The sequence below is a fragment of the Nelumbo nucifera genome, chromosome 1, assembly GCF_055504915.1.
Source record: "Nelumbo nucifera cultivar China Antique chromosome 1, China Antique-T2T, whole genome shotgun sequence".
NCBI lineage: Eukaryota > Viridiplantae > Streptophyta > Magnoliopsida > Proteales > Nelumbonaceae > Nelumbo > Nelumbo nucifera.
In genome coordinates this window covers 2668442-2686977 of record NC_142649.1, presented here as the reverse complement: position 1 = coordinate 2686977, position 18536 = coordinate 2668442, and the positions used below count along the sequence as shown (strand labels likewise).

Genomic DNA, 18536 nt, shown 5'->3' with positions numbered 1-18536 from the left:
ATGATTGGTAACTTTCTTCTCGGAGGGGCTCTAGAGGAAGATTTGGGTTCTGACAGAAGTGGAAGCATCACTGTGGAGAGGGTGACAGAAGAAAGTGACATGGATGAAGGCTGCTTACGTGGCAAAGCTTTAGTGGGAGGGGATGGGAAAGAACAGGGGGAACATTTTAGGGAAGAGGAAGAGTCGGGCTTGAAAGGGGTTTTGGGCGGCCACATAAAAAAAGGAAATATTTCAAAAATTTTTAAAATGAAACATCAGGTGGTCGACCCATCATATGCTGATGTGGGGAAGAAATTAAGCAGTCCGAGCCATCAAATGGTTCAATCTAAGCCGGTTGGAGTTATGGGCGGGTTGATGGTTAAACCCGGGGGTATTAACAGTGACCCATGTGATAACTTAATGCATCACGTGGGTTGGGGCAAAGATATGGGAAAGGGAAGGGGCGAGTCGAACAACTAACCAGGGGGACGAGTTTATGACCCACGTGATAACTTAAAGCCTCATGTGGGTCGGGATAAGGGGATAGTTTGTGGGCCGATGGTAGACAAAGCCCACAGTCTATCTTCTTCTAAAATGGTGTCTGTAGAGAGGAGAAAACTATAGTGGCGGAATGTGGCTATCAGTGAACTGCGGTGGGTACCTCACCGGAATCATGAAGCGTGTTGAAGATTAATTAGTTTTATGATGTTTTTCTAAGTAGATGTTTTATGTGAGTTGTTAGATAGGAGGTGGGGACCACAATAGTTATGTGAGTCCAAATTTTATTATGTTTTTTGAGTGTTATATATGCTGTTTTATGTTTTGCCGCCCTATAAGGGCATAGTTGTCTTTGTATTGTTCTATTATTTTAGTATAAATAATAAGTGAAGGGGGCGACCAGATTATTGCTCTCTTTTCTTTCAACTTCTCTTCTTCTTTTCTTCTCCTTCTCTCTTCTCTCTTCTCTCTTCAAGAAACTACTTTCTTTCATTTTTTTTTAATTCAGTATCAGAGCATCGGCTAGGGTTTCTTGAAGCATTCTCATGCAGCCCTAGATCAGCCGACTGTATGAAGTAGTAAAGGGCTGATCGATCTGCTATAGATTGCCCAGTTCTTGGATTTTTTGGTGGGATCTAGACACCAGGAAGGTGATCTACTTTTCGACATCAAAATCAAGAAGAACTGGAGTATGGTGAAGAGTCCCAGAAAAGTTGGACCCTTTGTTTTTGATATGATCTTGGGCGCCCAAGTATTGTTAGTTTTCTTTTGATTTTCTGAAGAGGGCGGTTTGGTTTTTGAAATTTTCTTGGCCTCCCGGAGTGATCGATTCATGTCTCTCTCTGTTGGGAGGCATGGGGAGGAGAGAGATTTCCCTCAAGCTAGGGTTTTCTTCTTTCGGAAGGGTTGGTTTCTGTGTGTGGTATTAAATTATTTTTTGAAGGTCTTCAATCTATTTTTTTTTTCTTACTGTTGAACTGTTTGAAGTAAAATGGAGAGTTGGAATACTGAAATGAAATCTACCGGTACTGTGGGATTGGGTGTTGGAGGTAGTAGTGATATTTTTGGGTCTGGGATCATTACTATAGTAAAACTTGATGGTACAAATTATTTGGAGTGAGCACAATCAGCTAAGATGGCTATTGGTGCCCGTGGAAAATTTGGGTATCTCACTAGGGAGGAGAAGAAACCTGATACAGACTCTTCCCGATGGGTGCACGAGAATTACATGGTAATGTCTTGGCTGTGTAATTCTATGTTACCTCATATTGCAAAAAAATTCCTATGGGCTAATACTGCTAAGGAGATTTGGGATGGAGTGACTGAAACCTACTCTTAGAAGCAAAATGAAGCCAGAGCCTATCAGTTAAGAAATCAGGTGATAAGTATGAAACAAGGAGAAAAACCTCTTGCTGTGTATTTCTCCATGTTGAAAACCCTATGGCAAGAAATAGATCACTTAGAAACTGTGGTATGGGAAAGTGTAAATGATGCAACAACTTATCACAAATTGGTAGAGAGGAATAGGGTTTTTGAGTTCTTGGCAGGGTTAAACCCTGATTTTGACATTGCTAGGCAGCAAATTCTTTCTAGGGAGGGTGTGACACTCTCTCAGGCCTATACTTTTGTCTCTAGACAGGAGAGTAGGAGGAATGTAATGATGAGATAGCCTGGGATTGACTAGTCGGCTATGGTTGGTACAACAAAACCTAAGCCGAATGGAGACAAGGGGAGTAGTGAGACTAGAAGGGAAAATAAGAAGGACTTGGTGTGTGATTATTGCAAGAAGCCTAAGCATACCAGGGACACTTGTTGGAAGCTTTATCCAAATCTTATGCCTGGTCGGATAAGAAACAAGAAGGGAAATGCAAATGTAGCCACTATAGGAGACTCTTCAAGTCCTCTCCCAAACTGATTGGGAATCCATTGCAGTAGCAGCAGTGAGATTAGAATTGGAGAGGTTTGGACAGCTTATGAGTAAGAAAGGTTCACCCAGCTCTAGCCTTCCAGATGGACAGCAGAATGCAGGAGCCAACTACACCACTTCCTTTGCACATACAGGTAGTTCATATGCAACTGCGAATCTCGCATCCACTTCAGTTAAGGAGGGACCTCCCAGGATTATTGACTCAGGAGCATCTGAGCATATGACTAATGCCCTACCATTTTCAGTTCCTATCAGTTGTGCTCTGGTAGAGACAGTCTCTATAGCAGATGGTTCACATATGCCCATTGCTGGGAAGGGGACAGTTAGAGTGACCAATGATATAACTATGTCCTCTGTTTTACATGTCCCTAGACTTAATACCAACCTATTGTCTGTTAGCTTTTGACAAAAAAATTGAATTGTTCTGAGACCTTTCTTCCTGGTAATTGTGTTTTACAGGATTTGGAGTCAAAGAAGATGATTGGGAGTGGTCGTGAGGTGAATGGAGTCTACCTTCTGGATGAGATTCCGAGACATCAGGGCCATCATGTTAGTAGCAACAGTAGTAGTGGGTCAGAGTCAGTAAACCAGATTATGCTTTGGCACAATCGCTTGGGACATCATCCTTTTAGTTCTTTGAAATGTCTTCCCAAAATTGTTTGAGTCTGTTCAATTATCTACTTTGGAGTGTGATAGTTGTCAGTTAGGAAAGCATTGTAGACAGTCTTATAAACTAAGTAATAAAAGAAGTACTTCTGCTTTTAATATTGTTTACACTGATGTATGGGGGGCCATATCAAATCCCTTCCATTGGAAGATTCCGTTACTTTCTCTTGTTTGTGGCTGATTATACATGAAATTCTTGGAAATATTTGATGAGATCACGTGATGAGGTTCCTAACTTAGTACGACAATTCCACCAGATGGTTCTCACAATTTGGAGTGAGAACTAAGGTTTTTAGATAAGATAATGCTAGTGAGTACTTTGAGAAGGACCTGACCACGTATCTCTTAGAACATAGTGTAGTTCATCAGAGCAGTTGTGCATTGATATGGACGCGTTTATTGGGAAGAAATATTGCCGCCGGCAGCAATAGTGAATTGGTGTTCTCATCGGATTCTAGCTAGTTACAGTCCATCTTATCTTATCTGTTTTCAGTTCATCTTATCTTATCTGTTTTCAGTAAGGATTAGTAGGAAGTCTAATCTATCTTAGGGAGTCTTATCTATCTTAAGTAGGGAGTCTTATCTAGGGAGACTTTATCTATCTTATCTGTAAGTGGTATAGATTAGCAGGGAGTCTTCCTACAAGGAGGACTCTTGTAATCTCCTATTTAAGGAACTGAGAATATTGAATAAAATCATCGAAAATTTCAGTCAAGAAAGAGAGCAAAGGAGAGTTGGTGATCTCTTGAACAAATCACCTTTTAGGGCGGCAAGATAGGTTCTTCAAGAAAATGGAGGAACAAGGGAAAACAGGAGGTTTTCCCCGTGGACCGACCTGTGATGAGATCCTATTCGCGGGCCCTTAACATGCATATACACCGCAACAGAATGGAGTTGCTGAGAGGAAAAACAAACACATTGTGGAGGTGGCAAGGAGTCTTATGGTGTGTGCTTTAGTTCCTGTGCAGTTATGGGGAGATGTAGTTCTTATAGCCGCCGTACACGTGATTAACCGTGTTCCTTCACGGACTTTGGGGTTTAAGGTGCCATTTAGCCTCCTTTTTCCAGATGGAGAGATATTTCATATACCTCTGAGGGTTTTTGGCTGTGTTTCTTTTGTTCACATTCTTGGCCTTCATCGCAAGAAATTGGATCCTAAGGCCAAGAAATGTGTTTTTCTTGGGTATGCTCAGAACCAAAAGGGGTATTGTTGTTATGACCTAGTGTCGAGGAGCATATTTATCACTATGGATGTTACCTTTTTTGATTCCACATTCTTCTTCTCGAGTGGTTCTCCTCAAGGGGAGAGTTTTGGGGAGGAGAACTCACAATCTGTTCCTCTTCCTATTTCTGTGGTACCTCCATCAATTCAACCAACATCTACATCAGTTCAGCCACCACCTACACCATCAGTTCAGCCAGCACCTGCATCCACAGTTTCATTACCTGAGCCACTACGGGCAGCCTCACAGCAATATCAACGCCGACAGATGATGGTTGACTCCACACATCCTCGACCCACACCACTCTCTGTCAGTCCTTCTGAAACTCTAGATTCGACAGATACAATTCCAGGTATTCCTCTTGAGCCTGCTATGTTTTCTGATGATAATGTTTTTGTCCCTAACACCATTGCTGCAACTGATCCCATTGACGTTGACCTTCCCATTGCATTTCGTAAGGGTAAGAGAGAGTGTACAACCCACTGCATTTCACACCATCTTTCCTACAATGCCTTATCACCCTCCTACCGTGCTTTTCTTTCTTCCCTGGATTCAGTGTCTATACCTAGGAATGTTAGAGGCTCTCTCCAAACTTGAGTGGAAAATAGCCATGCAAGATGAGATGGATGCTTTGGTCAAAAACCAAACTTGGGAAATAGTTGATCTCCCCTTAGACAAGGAGACAGTTGGATGTCAATGGGTATTCACAGCGAAGTATAAGGCCGATGGCAAGATAGAGAGGTACAAGGCAAGGTTCGTAGCAAAAGGGTATACTCAGACCTATGGTGTTGATTATCTGGTAACCTTTGCACCAGTAGCTAAGATGAGTTCAATTCGTATTCTTTTATTTCTAGCATCCACCTATTCATGGCCCTTGTTCCAGCTTGATGTCAAAAATGCTTTCCTCAATGGTGACTTATAGGAGGAGGTATATATGGACATTCCAACAGGCTTTTATGAAAATGTTGGTAAAGGAAAGGTGAGCAGACTCAGAAAATCTCTATATGGACTAAAACAGTCACCTAGGGCTTGGTTTGACAGGTTCAGAGGGGCACTCATCCGTTTTGGATACACACAGACACAGTCTGATCATACTCTCTTTGTGAAGAGGAGAGATGCTTTGGTGTCAATTCTGATTGTGTATGTGGATGATATAGTGGTGACAAGAAATGATCTGGAGGAGATTGATGATCTCAAAAAATCATTGCAAAAAGAATTTGAGATCAAAGATCTTGGTGAGCTCAAATACTTCTTAGGGATTGAAGTTGCAAGATTCAAGCATGGGATCTTCATTTCACAGAGAAAGTATGTACTTGACCTACTACGAGAGACTGGAAAGCTGGGGACCAAACCAGCAGACACTCTTATTGATCCAAATCACAGAATTAATGGTGAATTGGTAAAGGATGTGGGGAGATATCAAAGAATGGTGGGCCGACTGCTATATTTGTGTATGACACGACCAGATATTTCTTATGCTGTCAGTCTTGTGAGTCAATACATGCATGCACCTCGGGTTCAACACTGGGAAGCTATTGAGAGAATACTTGCATATCTGAAAAAGCACCCTAGCAGAGGCAGTCTTTTCTCAAATCATGAGAATTTGAAGCTAAAATCCTATACGGATGTAGATTGGGCAGGATGGTTAGATGACAGGAGGTCTACATCAGGAGTGTGCACCTTTGTAGGTGTTAACTTGATCTCCTATAAGAGTAAGAAGCAAGCGGTTGTGGTAAGGTCAAGTGGTGGTGTCTCAGAACTTGATCTCCTATAAGTGCAGAGGCTGAGTATAGATCCATGGCTCATGGTGTCTCAGAACTTCTTTGGGTTAGATCTCTTTTGAGTGAGATTGGGGTGAAAGCAGAGGAACCTATGATGTTATACTGTGACAATCAGACTGCAATCAATATTGCCCACAATCCAATTCAACATGATAGGACAAAACACATTGAAGTTGATGGACACTTTATAAGAGAAAGGGTAACAATCGGAGAAGTGTATTTGCCTTATGTCTCTTCAGAGTTGCAGCTGGTTGATGTTCTCACTAAAGGGGTGGCAAGGAACAAGCTTGGACATGATCTACACAAGTTGGGAATGTGTGACATTTACTCCCAACTTGAGGGGGAGTGTTGAAGATTAATTAGTTTTATGATGTTTTTCTGAGTAGACATTTTATGTTAGTTGTTAGATAAGAGGTGGGGACCACAGTTGTTATGTGAGTCCAAATTTTATTATGTTTTTTGAGTGTTATATATGTTTTATGTTTTGCCGTCCTATAAGGGCATAGTTGTCTTTGTACTGTTCTATTATTTTAGTATAAATAATAAGTGAAGGGGGCGGCCAGATTATTGCTTTCTTTTCTTTCAACTTCTCTTCTTCTCTTCTTCTCCTTCTCTCTTCCTTCTCTCTTCAAGAAACTACTTTCTTTCATATTTTTTTAATTCAGCAGATTTCTACTAAGCCTTGTTCTGTGGGGCACCCTTTAGAGAAACCAAATCCCAGATATGCAAGGGAGAGAAATGATGAAAGGGAGGAATGGGACGAAGGCTGGGTGCATTATGGAGTAGACAACGAAGAGATTGAGGACAGTATGGATGAGGATAGCAGCATCGGAAGTGTGAAGGATATTGGGGAGTGCGATATAGGTGACTTGGGTGGGCTAAACATTACAAGCTTATTCTAGGAGGACTTAGAGGAGGATTGGAGACTGAATTCAGATGGCTGGAGGAATCTGACAGTTGATGGAAGAAGAGCCGAGTCTTGTAAGGGGAATGAAGACATTAGTTAGACTATTGCGCTCCCAAGGCTTCTGATTGTGCAAGATGCAAAAAAAGGGGGTAAACTTGGAGAACCTGAGGCAGAGCGGGAACACAACAATAAGGATAGACAATGGGTAGAGAGGATAGATTGCCAAAATGCCCAAAGGACAGAAAGGTCTACCAACCAACTTAGGGAGACAGACAGTGACCAACCCTCTGAACAAGAAAGGGTGGACAGTGACAACATTTTGCGTCCCCATTCATCCTTCCAGTCAAACCAAGGTAACCAGTTGAGTTAAGTTTGTGCTTCTATTGTGTTCTCTGTGTCCTATGTTCTAGATTCCGTTCCTGTCCCAAGCTCAACAGCCCTTGTATGTGCTTCCAGTCAAGGTGGTGGGCTTTTAACGGGTTTAGAAAGGAGAGGGGAGGACTGTGGGGAGATGCTGGAAGGAAGGTATAGGAATGAGAAAATTTTGGAAATTATTGAAAAAATCTTTAAGGAAGTTGAACAAGAGTTGAGACGAACGGGGATTTTAGAGGAGAGAAGAGGGGATGGATCAGGTGGAGAGGAAGAAGGAGAGGAGGGGAGAATTGGAGGGGATCTTGCAGAAAGGATAGTGGAGGAGGATTCTAAGAAAGGGGACATGTTAGCAGAATTTGTGGGGAAGTTGGGGTGTAGGTTGGAAGACTTGAATGTGCTGAAAGAAGGCCTGCTGTAGAGGAAGAAGGAGATTAGAACAAAGAAGAAAAAATTGAGTGAAGTTGAGAGATTGAAAAGAGATATGGAAGGTGACAAGAAGTTCGAGGTAATAGGAGATAGAAGGAAAGGGGGAAGGTAGTGGGTAGGTGAAGAACAAAACTAAGAAAGAAGTGAGAATGAAGATACTTAGTTGGAATGTGAGGGGATTAGGAAGTGCGAGGAAAAGAGCGATGATAAAAGAGGTAATAAAGAGGTATGACCCAGACATTGTACTATTACAAGAGTCCAAGAGAATGGAGTTTAATACTAGATAGGCAAAGAGTGTATGGAAAGCTAGGGGATTAACTGGTTGGCTGCTCCCTCGTGGGGTGCTTCAGGAGGGATAATAACAATGTGGAAGAGGGATGTGGTTGAAGGCTTAGAGGAATTGGTTGGAAAATACTCAATTTCTATTAAGTTCAAACAACAAGAGGATGGCTATGTGTGGGTGCTTACAAATGTTTACAGACCAAATGATTAAAGAGAGAGAAAGGAGTTGTGGGAGGAATTGGTTGATGTTAGAGGGCTGTGGGATGGGCCCTGGTGTGTGGGTGGAGACTTCAATGTGATCAAATACTCGGAGGAAACCAATAAGACTAATCAGAGGGTGACAACTAGCATGAGGAAGTTTAACAGGTTTGTGGATGCCTGAGCTCAAGGAGATACCCCTAGCCCATAAGACACTTACATGGTCCAATCTCCATTCTAGGCCCATCTGTTCCAAGTTGGATTGGTTCTTGTTCTCTTTGGACTGGGAAGAACATTGGGGAAATGTGGCATCTAGAGCTCTCCCTAGGGTGAATTCTGATCATTGGCCCATAGTAATATGTAAGGAGGAAAGGAGTGAAGGTTCTGCCCCATTTAGATTTGAAAATATGTGGTTACTTTATCTTGGGTTTACCGAGAGAGGAAGGGAGTGGCGGTATGAGTGTAACCCAATGGTGGAATGGGAGGGGATGAGATTCCATAAGAAACTACAATTTTTGAAAGCAAAGATTGAGTGGAATCTTTTGGAGTTTGGGAGGGTAGAAGAAAGAAAGAGAGCTCTGATGGACCAAATTGAAAGTCTGGACTCTAGAGAAGAAGGGGGAGAATTTGGAGAGGAAAACAATGAACTTAGAAGAGACTTGAGAAGGCAGTTAGAAGACTGCCTACATAAGGAGGAAATAAGCTGGAGGCAAAAGTCTAGGTGTAAATGGTTGCAATAGGGCGATAGAAATACCATATATTTTCATTCTTTAGAAGATGGAAGGAGAAGGAGAAATTTTATTTCCAAATTGGTAGTGAATGGAGTGGAGTTGACACAACAAGAGGAGATAGCTGGGGCATGTATAGAACACTTCAAATCCATTCTAAGAAGGCCTGTAAGTAGTGGGGTGTGGGTAGAAGGGTTGGACTGACCAGATGTAGGAGTGGACAACAGGAGAAGGTTGGAAAGAGGGTTTGATCTGGAAGAGATCAAGGAGGCTGTGTTTTCTATGGATAGAACAAAAGCTCCAGGGCCGGATGGGTTCACAATGGCTTTTAATCAGGATTGTTAGGATATTTTGAAAGGTGATCTTCTATTGGTGTTTGAGGAGTTTCATAGGAGAGGGATTGTTAACCCAGGTGTGAACTCCACCTTTATAGCTTTGATTCCAAAAAAGAAAGATGCCTTCCACCCAAAGGACTTTAGGCTAATCAGTTTGGTAAATAGCTTGTACAAGATTATTGCAAAGGTGTTGTCTTTAAGACTGAAGGAGGTATTGCCAGACATCATTGGACAAAATCAAGGAGCCTTTGTGAGTGGAAGACAAATTACCAATTAAATTCTCATTGCTAATGAGAGTGTGGAGAGTTTCAAGAAGGACAAAAAGGAGGGAGTGGTTTGTAAGTTGGACCTGGAAAAGGCTTATGACTTGGTGGACTGGGAATTTTTGAGGAAAGTTATGACCAAAATTTGGGTTTGGGGCTAGATGGTGTAAATGGATCATGGGTTGTGTTCGAAATTGTCATTATTCAGTGCTAGTGAATGGGACAGTGGTAGATTTCTTTTCAGCCATTAGAGGTATAAGACAAGGAGATCCCCTTTCTCCCTTGTTCGTTCTAATTGTTGATGTTTTGGGGAAGTTGATACATAGGGAAGATTCTAGGGGTCTTATTAGAGGTTGGAGAGTTGGAAGGGAGGAAACACCCCTCACTCACTTACAATTTGCTGATGACACGATTTTGTTCTGTGAAGGAGGTAATGTGGGTCTCATCAGGAACATGAAGTTGGTGATACAACTCTTTGAGCAAATGTCAAATTTGAAGGTGAACTTTGGGAAAAGCTGTGTAGTGGGTGTGAATTTGGAGGGAGAGATTAGGGAGAGTTTAGAAGTGTTAGGGTGTGAAGTCTCGGAATGGCCTTTGAATTACCTTGGGTTGCCTATAGGCGATAACCCTAAGAGAGAACTTTTGGAACCCGGTGGTGGAAAGGTTTGAAAAGAGACTTGTCTCTTGGAAACAAAATTACCTCTCTCTTGGTGGAAGGACTACACTGATTAAGGCCACACTAGCAAACTTACCCATTTATTTCCTGTCTGTATTCAAAATCCCAATGAAGGTTTCTAGCAAGTTGGAGAGGATGATGAGAGATTTCCTTTGGGAGCCGGGAGAGGAGAAGAGGGATCATAGATTTAGTTGGGAGGTGATGACTAGGAGCAAAAAACTGTGGTGGTTTGGGACATGGGAACATTAGAAAAAGGAATATGGCTCTTTTGGGGAAGTGGTTGTGGAGATTTCCATTGGAGCAGGAGAAGCTTTGGGCTAGAATAGTGGCAAGCATACATGAGCTGGAGCAAAATGGATGGGATGCTGGAATCTGAGCTAGGACCATAAGCACCTCTCCTTGGAAAGCCATTCATGATCTGCTACCAGTTTTCTCCCCTCTTATCAGGTATGATTTGAATTCAGGTAACTCCATAAAATTTTGGGAACAAACTTGGGTGGGGACTGCACCTCTAAAAGACCGGTTTCCTTCTTTGTATGCTCTTTCAGATTTTAAAAATGAGGCAGTATCTTCTTTCATCACCCCTTCCTCTTCTAGTTCTGGGCTTGGGTGGAACCTAGGTCTGAGAAGGGTTTTGAGGGACTCAAATCTCGATAGTATTTTGAGCCTCCTCGAACTTCTTGATAATGTCTTCTTAGACCCCTCTAAGGTGGACTCTAGAATTTGGACCCCTACCCCCAGTGGCTCTTTTTCTTGTACTTCCTTCTTTAAAGTTTTAAGCCAGTCCACCAATCCTGTTACCCCGCCTTTCCCTATTAATGAGGTTTTAAGCCAGTCCACCAATCTTGTAGTTTTTGTTGGAAAGCCTTTCTGGAAAGAATTAACATTGGTGATTTGCTTCAAAAGAAGAGACCCATTACTTGCTTGTCACCACATTGGTGTGTTCTCTACAAAGCGGAGGGGGAGACTGGTTTCCACTTACTGGTGTCTTGCCAATTTGCAAAGTCTATTTGGGAGTGGGCCTTTTCTCTCTTTGGGTGTAGTTGGAATCCTCCATCAGACATGCATAGTCTTTTCTCCTCTTCTTTTTTCAAGTGGCGTGTGAAAAGAGGAAGGACTATGTGGAGAGGACTAAGGGCTGCAGTATGCTGGTCACTATGGGAAGAAAGAAATTCCAGGATTTTCTTAGAAGTCGAGAGAGGGGCTGAAGAACTGAGGGCTATAATTCATATTAGGGTTGTACAGTGGCTGAAATCCTTAGTGCTATTCACAGGAAATTGCAAACTGTTCACAGATCAAATCAGTATTGAGTGTGCCTTGGACCCCCCCTCCTGCTGGATTCTTTAAACTAAACTTTGATGGGAGTAGTAGGGGGAACCCTGGACAGTCAGGTATTGGAGGTGTCTTCAGGGATGAGAATAGGGTCATTTTTGCCTTGTGCTTAGGCCCAATTGGAGTGGGGGACTCCCTTAATGCTGAGATCTATGCAGTTATGGAAGGAATCCAGAAAGCTAAGGAGATGAATATCAGAAAACTCATAATTGAAAGGGACTTGGAGGTGGTGATAGGGTGGTTGAATAAAGATAATAGTAGCCTATGGAATTACAGTAATGAGATGAAAAAATTTAAGTGGCTGGTGAGGGAGATGGAAGTGAAGATGAGGTGGGTTCAAAGATCAGCTAACTCTTTAGCTGATGGATTAGCTAAACAAGGGGAAGAAAGGGATTCAATGTTTTGGGCTAAATTGTAATTAATTGTTTCTTCCTTTCCTTTCCTTTTTCTTTTCTTCTTGAGGGGCTCAAGTTGTATTTGGAAGATAATAGTGTTTGTCTTCCTCTTTGTAATTATTTTCTTGCTGAATTAATGAAGTTGCTAATGAATTTGTTATTGATCAGAAAAAAAAAGGTGTTGTCAAGCTAAACATTGATGGCTGTAGTCTAGCAATCCGGGGGGGGGGGGTCTGTTAATGCAGAAGTCCAAGCAGCTTTACAAGGATCAGAGATTGCTAAAGAGTTGTGCTTTCAACAGTTGTTAATTGAAGGGGTCGGGTGGTTGCAAGAACCGATGTCAGCAGCTTGGTCCTATGGGGGGGCTTTGAGAAGGTTCAAATGGTTAACCACAAATCTAACAGTCAGAATTCAGTGGGAAAGGAGATCCACAAATGGGTTTGCTGATTGTCTAGCTATGCAAGGGGTGCATACGAATCCGTTATTTTGGGCTCATATGTAATTCAGTGGGAAGCAGTCATGTTGCACTCTTACTATTGATCTTCAATAAAATTTCTATTACTTGTCAAAAGAAATTTGGAAAGGTCCTATTGATGTGAGGTCAAGGTAAGTATCACAATAGATAATAAACATATAATTCTGGACTGGGCCAATTAGTATTGAACCCAGGCCTGGCCTGCAAATTTCTGGGCCAGGCTTGGACTTAAAGCCTTAGGCTTGGAAACTTGCATGCCTTCCTGGATGGACTGTTCACCCCATTGATTTCTTTCCCAATATACTTTTTTGTTTAAATTCAAAATAATAAGGTGATCTGATTTTTATTTAATGGGTGGAGTTTGTGTTTTCATTGGGTGGTTGGAAGTGATGTTACCGGTTGCAGCAGAAAATATGATTTTTCTAATTTGTGGCCTTTGTGCCCGCAGGTGTTGGATGGAGAATTGGATCTATTTCATAGTTTTTTTTTTCTTGCGTCTCTTCTAGATCTAGTACATTTACCCCTAGCATCCTACGGAGGTTGAAGAGAGACCACTTTTGCCAACTTGCCAACATTGTGTTATATGGGTCCTCATTCATTTTTATTTATTAATTTTTTCTTTTTTGGTTTTATTTTTTCAAGGTTCACTCTTCAAATTATTTTGGATAGAACTTTAGCAGGTTTCCTTTTATAGAGCTTTTGGTTTACATTCAGTTTTCTTTCTAATACCTCTTCCTTTTTAATTTTTACAGGGCAGAAAACATGGCACGTAAAGCTGCAGGAGAAGAACCATTGCCTGAGGAGGATCCTTCAAACTCCATCTTTAAGCCAGTTCCAGAGCCATCACGATTGGATAGCTTTCTAATAACAAATCAAATTGCTAACTATTGCAATCAAATCAATGGGTATGCTATATGCCTTCTACTGGCAGCTGGTTTGGTAACTTTAACTATGAAACATGTGGATTTTATGGTCATGCATACTGAAATAGATGGATTTTGAAGTTATCATCATCTGTTTTTCCATTCCGTTCCGTTTGGTGTCATGGATTTTGAAGTTATACCATAACTAATTAAGGCTAAAGTATTGATGTGGCAATTTGTTAGGTATTTCAGAAATAGGGAGTTTACAGTTCTATTTCATCTGATTGCATGTGTAAATGTGTATGCATTTTGAAGTTGGCTTAATTGTTCATATCTCTGTTGCTTTCATGTGGTACATGTAAACATTGCTTCTATTCATTTTCTTTTTTGATTGGTGTGGATGTTTTTTTTTTTAATTATATCTTGCTAGAGGATGGTTGCGAATTGTTTATATGATTTGGAAATGGAAATTTGCAGGGTTGTGGGTCAGAGCTTCAACAGATTATATCTAATGAAGGCTTTGCATGAGAATTGACTGAAGCCAGCTAAAGCTCATGTAGAGGTATTAGTTTGAGTTGGGGGGGGGGTACTTTTACAGACTGTTGTATTGTTGCTGGAAAACAGAAGAAAGTTGAGCCTTTTCAGCAATTTGATCCATTGTATGTTTTTAACAGATGTTATATACCAGTATTAGTAGGCAATTGAGTTTTTAGGAGACGATTTTTTGGCGAGTCATCAATCATAATTTTATTTCTCTGCACAAAATAATTGCTTCGAGTTCATCGGCTCCCTTGTTATTTATTTCTTAGTTCTTTTTAATATCATAAATCCATTTGTCTACACAACCTTACCTTTGAGTTTATCTTTTTTCTTTTTTATTTTCTTAGGGCTATACAATTGAGGTAGCCCTTCCCCCATCCCCTTACAGTCTGTTTGGTTGGTGTGGCCGAGAAGAGAAAATGGGAATATTCTTCTTAGATTCCCATTTTCATTCGTTTGTTTTGTGAGACGGACTGAAAAATAGTGTGACGCTGTTTCCCAAAACTTGGAACGCAGGGTCGCACTGAAACGGTGCGACCCCAGTGGTAAAGGAAACCACACGCGCAGCGGCCTTCGGTTTCTTCTCCAGACCCTCCTTTCTTCGTATTTCCTCTCGCATTTCTTTCTCATTCTTTGCATGCAGCAAGCTTTTTCTGCTCACAACGGTCTATGCCGGTGCAAAATCCTCTGCCAAGCAATAGCTGAGCTTCTGAGGGTTTTGGTAAAAGAGTATTCATGTCGCAGCAAGCTTTTTCTCCAACTTGCTTTTCCGGTTGTGCTCGTTCATGGGATTTGTTATCTTCTTTGCATTCACTCTCACATTTACTGGTTCAATTAGCAGTGGCAAGCGAAGAAAAAGATGAGGAAAAAAAAGGAGAGAGAGAGAGAGAGAGAGATTGGAACTCACCTTGTCCATGCCACTGGTTTGAGTTCAAAGGAAGATGGTGAATAGTAATTTTTCCTTCTTAGCAATCAAACACTAGAATGCCAAAATGAGAAAATAAATTTTCCCTTCTCATCCCATTCCTTCTCAACAACCAAACGGATCGTTAATCCCTAATGGCAGTAGCCCCTTGTTTTGTGAAAAAAATACCCTAAAACCTTACAATATACCACACCAGAGAGGGTGTTGTAACCCTTTGTGCACTTCACATTGACCATACACGCATATCCCACCATGCATTCGGAACATCTCATGAATAATAACATATTAGTACGGGAGATGTTTTCAATACACGGTGGGATGTGCCTGTGAGGTAGATATGAAGAGCAGATCTGGACTTATCTCATAGAGTGTACCTCACACTTGCCTCACATCACGTTTCAGCATGCATTAGGAACATCTTTCTAGGAATAAATATTGGGTCCCATGCCTATGCCCACCCAAAACGTTGCATACTTGGTACCTGAGTGCAAGGTTAAAATTTCCCAACGTATCAGGTCTGTATTGGCCAATATTTTGCATTTCGTTGAGGATCTGATATACGGAGCATACAGATTGATACACATCCAGACCCGAAATGGACCAATACGGGCTTATATCGGACTGGTACAACTCAATATGTTGTGTTGCGTTTCCCAATCGTTGCATATCATTATGTTTTAAGAATGAAAAGTGAAGAAAATACAAAATGATAAAAAACAGAACATGATGAGCATCTAGCGAACATATGATTTTTTTTTTTAATTAACTTAGCAAAGAAAGTGAGAAAATATGGCATATCTTTTAGCATACACCTTGGGCTGCTGCAGGTCGAGAGAATGAAATCTGGATCTCCTGCCCACAAAAACTTTACCAATGCCTACTCACAAAACACTACCTCCGTGTATTAGGAATATCTCCTTGTGCATAATAACATGATGTTCTTCATGTGTGATTGCGATATTATATGGGTAGATTTGTCGTGGGCAGGAAATCCAAATTCAAGTGAATGGGGAAGGAGGGGAAAAATAGAGAAAAACATTAGAATAGCACTTCTTTTTGAATGGAGGGCAGTTGTGCCATTATTTAAAAATTAATAAGGTAAAAAATGAGATAGAAAAAGAAAAAAACACACTTGTCTGAAAAAACAAAAGTGAAATAGTCTTGAGAGGGATTCTCGTAACTAGATTTTTTATTCCAAAAAGATTCGGTTATTTTCACCCAAAGAGATGATTCTTTCAACTATCAAAGAAAGCTTTAGGCTTTTAAAATTAAAGGAAAGAACTTGATGCCTTTAATAATTGGAGCATTTAATGCAAAACTAACCATTAAAAACTCACTATCAACTAGCCATATGAATTCTATATTTCTCAGGCCATGATTGTCGACTACATAACTTCCATACCTAACGCCATCAATCCTCTAAGCTTGCCATTGGTGTGAACAACAGTCCATCACTGATTGATAGGAAAGATCATAACCCATTTAATTTTATAGTCCTATTTTTGCTTCAATTTATTTTAATCACTGAACTTTTTTTTTTAATTTTTTATTTTACTTGTTCTAGTAGTTGTATTGTGGAATTTGGATGATAAAAACCCGGCCATTTAAGATTCAATTATCAGATTTGCTTGCGAATCATCCTATATTAATTTGTTGTTCAATTCTATGAAACTTTAGAGAATACTTTGCTGGTTTTGTAAGTTGAGTAGCAGTACTATATATCTATCTTATTACTTTGCTTGTGATTTCCACATCTCCTACATTTTCATTTCGATACTTAAATTCAAATTCATTTGTTTTACATTAAAATAACCATTTTGCAATTTCTGCTACTGCTCATTAGTTCAATCAATAGTTGTTTGCAATCCCTTGATTCCCTCTATATTATTTCCTTTATTACTTTATCAGTGTACTGTTTTCCCTAAATGTAAATCACCTATTATAATGGCTATTCTAAAGCTGATTTTTATTAGCTTCATCACTAATTCCATTTAAGTAATATTGTTTATTGGGTAGTTTTCTTCATTTCACATTCTTTCTATCTACTATCAAACACCCCCCATTTGTTTTGACTTGTCTTCACCTTTTCTCTTCATTCCTTTATATATATTTGTGTAAGTAATTTCATCACATAGATCAGTGATAAGGGGAAGATGAATGGATCAACATGTTTCAAAATAAGGAATTTCTGAAATGTTGTTCAGGTAATCAAACGTCATCAAATATACAAATATCCCATGTCCTTTGAGAATTGAATAAGCAGGTATTAATTAATTAAAAAGATCGATGATACATGAAGAGAGAGAGAGAAGATAAAATCAAATGCCTACTTTATTACTTAACGAAGTAAGGAAGGTTTAGGACATAGAGGAGGAAGTAAGCCCAGATGACTCCGGAGATGCCTCCAAAGAAAAAGCCTCCAGTGAACTTGGCCCAGCCATCTGCAGTCTGCAGCTGATCAGGCTTCTTCTTTCTTCCCGTCAAGGTCAGTGATGGAGCGGTGGATGGCTCGCCTTCCTTGAAGGATGCAATCCCATACATGGTCAAGCAAATGCTCAGTATCACAACTAGGCCTCCTGCAGCTAGAGATCCTGCTGCTCCTGCGTATTCTGTATTCCGTAGAGGCCCAGCCTTGACGAAGGGTCCAACAAGGAGGAAGCCATGGGCAAGCCCCACCTCAACACCTCTGAGAAGTGGGTTGACTGCCGTCCGGTAGGCCGGCAGGTTGGAGAGGTACCAAGCGATCAATGGGCTTGATGTTACTGGTGTCTCTAGGCTTCCAATGAAGGGGTCTCCATTAATGGGTTGAATCACTTGATAAGTTGGCTGCACCGTCCACACAACTATTGTTAATTAGAAGCTCTCTAATTAAATTCATTTTTGTTTCATAATTCAAATTTAAAATGGCTTGGTTTCTGATCATAATGGATGGATTGGGACTTGGGAGTACTGGAAAAAAGAAGAAATAAAGAAATTAATATTGTATGTATGATTCTCTCACCTTGTCTGCCTGAACAGCTTTGACAGTGAAGCAAGGCTTTCTCCTGGAAGGCAAGACCCTCAGTGGAGCTCCCGAGAGACCATTTGGAGAGAGCAGTCCCCTTGTAAGGGATGATGCGAAGTTGCTCTTAAGCTGGCTGGCCATTGGCGAAGCGGCAGCCATTGTTTGATGATTGTCTCCTAGCTATAGCTAGCTACTTCCTTACCACCAGGGAGGGTCTCTAGTATAAGATTGTATAGGAAGGAATTAGTGATTGAATGAAGAAGAAGAAGATGAAGATGAACGTGGCCTGTGTGTGTGTGTGTGTCTGAATCAAATTAAGATTTCATGGGAAAAGGAGTATCTATTCTAGTGGTTGTTATCCCTTCTCATTGGATGTCACCTTATCCCTTATCCATTCATATTGAATGACGATGGACCTTGTGGCCAGTTTAATTAGAAGCAATAGGCCCTACTGCGCTCTGATTAACTTTTATTTTCTGGGCCTTTATCTTCCTTTCAGCTTTAGATTTTACTGACTGAGATAGTGACAAGGAGTATCTATTCTAGGACTGTTTCATTTCCACCGTTGGATTATCATATGAGGTCTCAAGCACGATCATGATCGTGATGATGATGCATAGTGAAAGTCCCACTCCAAATGGTTAAAGAATAAAAATAAGGATTTTAAAATTGGACCGGACAGGGAACCGTTCTGGGTCCTGTTCCCGTGTCAAACGGTCCAATCATCCGATCTGAATGAAT

General features: G+C 40.8%; 2 protein-coding genes across 2 annotated transcripts in view; one reads left to right on the top strand and one right to left on the bottom strand.

Moving 5' to 3' along the window:
• The window catches only part of LOC104605294 (eukaryotic translation initiation factor 3 subunit H-like), a 32163-nt gene extending 18072 nt beyond the window's left edge, over nt 1–14091 (top strand). Inside the window, exons 11-12 of the mRNA XM_010270013.3 lie at nt 13216–13368; nt 13804–14091. Of these exons, the coding sequence (XP_010268315.2) occupies nt 13216–13368; nt 13804–13861 (211 nt within the window). The 3' untranslated portion in view covers nt 13862–14091. The remainder of the gene's footprint in view (nt 1–13215; nt 13369–13803) is intronic.
• Nucleotides 14092–16961: 2870 nt separating this feature from the next.
• Nucleotides 16962–18191, bottom strand: PSAL (photosystem I subunit l). The gene is made up of 2 exons (XM_010270014.3): nt 17793–18191; nt 16962–17617 (listed from the first exon to the last, which is right to left on the bottom strand). Exons 1-2 carry the CDS (start codon nt 17952–17954, stop codon nt 17126–17128), a joined length of 654 nt encoding a protein of 217 aa, XP_010268316.1. The 5' UTR covers nt 17955–18191; the 3' UTR covers nt 16962–17125.
• Nucleotides 18192–18536: the final 345 nt, after the last annotated feature.

Coding starts and splice junctions, on each gene's coding strand:
- PSAL (XM_010270014.3), bottom strand. CDS start 17,954: ATGGCTGCCGCTTCGCCAATGGCCAGCCAGCTTAAGAGCAACTTCGCA. Junction 17,618..17,792: donor AAGCTGTTCAGGCAGACAAG/GTGAGAGAATCA, acceptor TGGACGGTGCAG/CCAACTTATCAAGTGATTCA.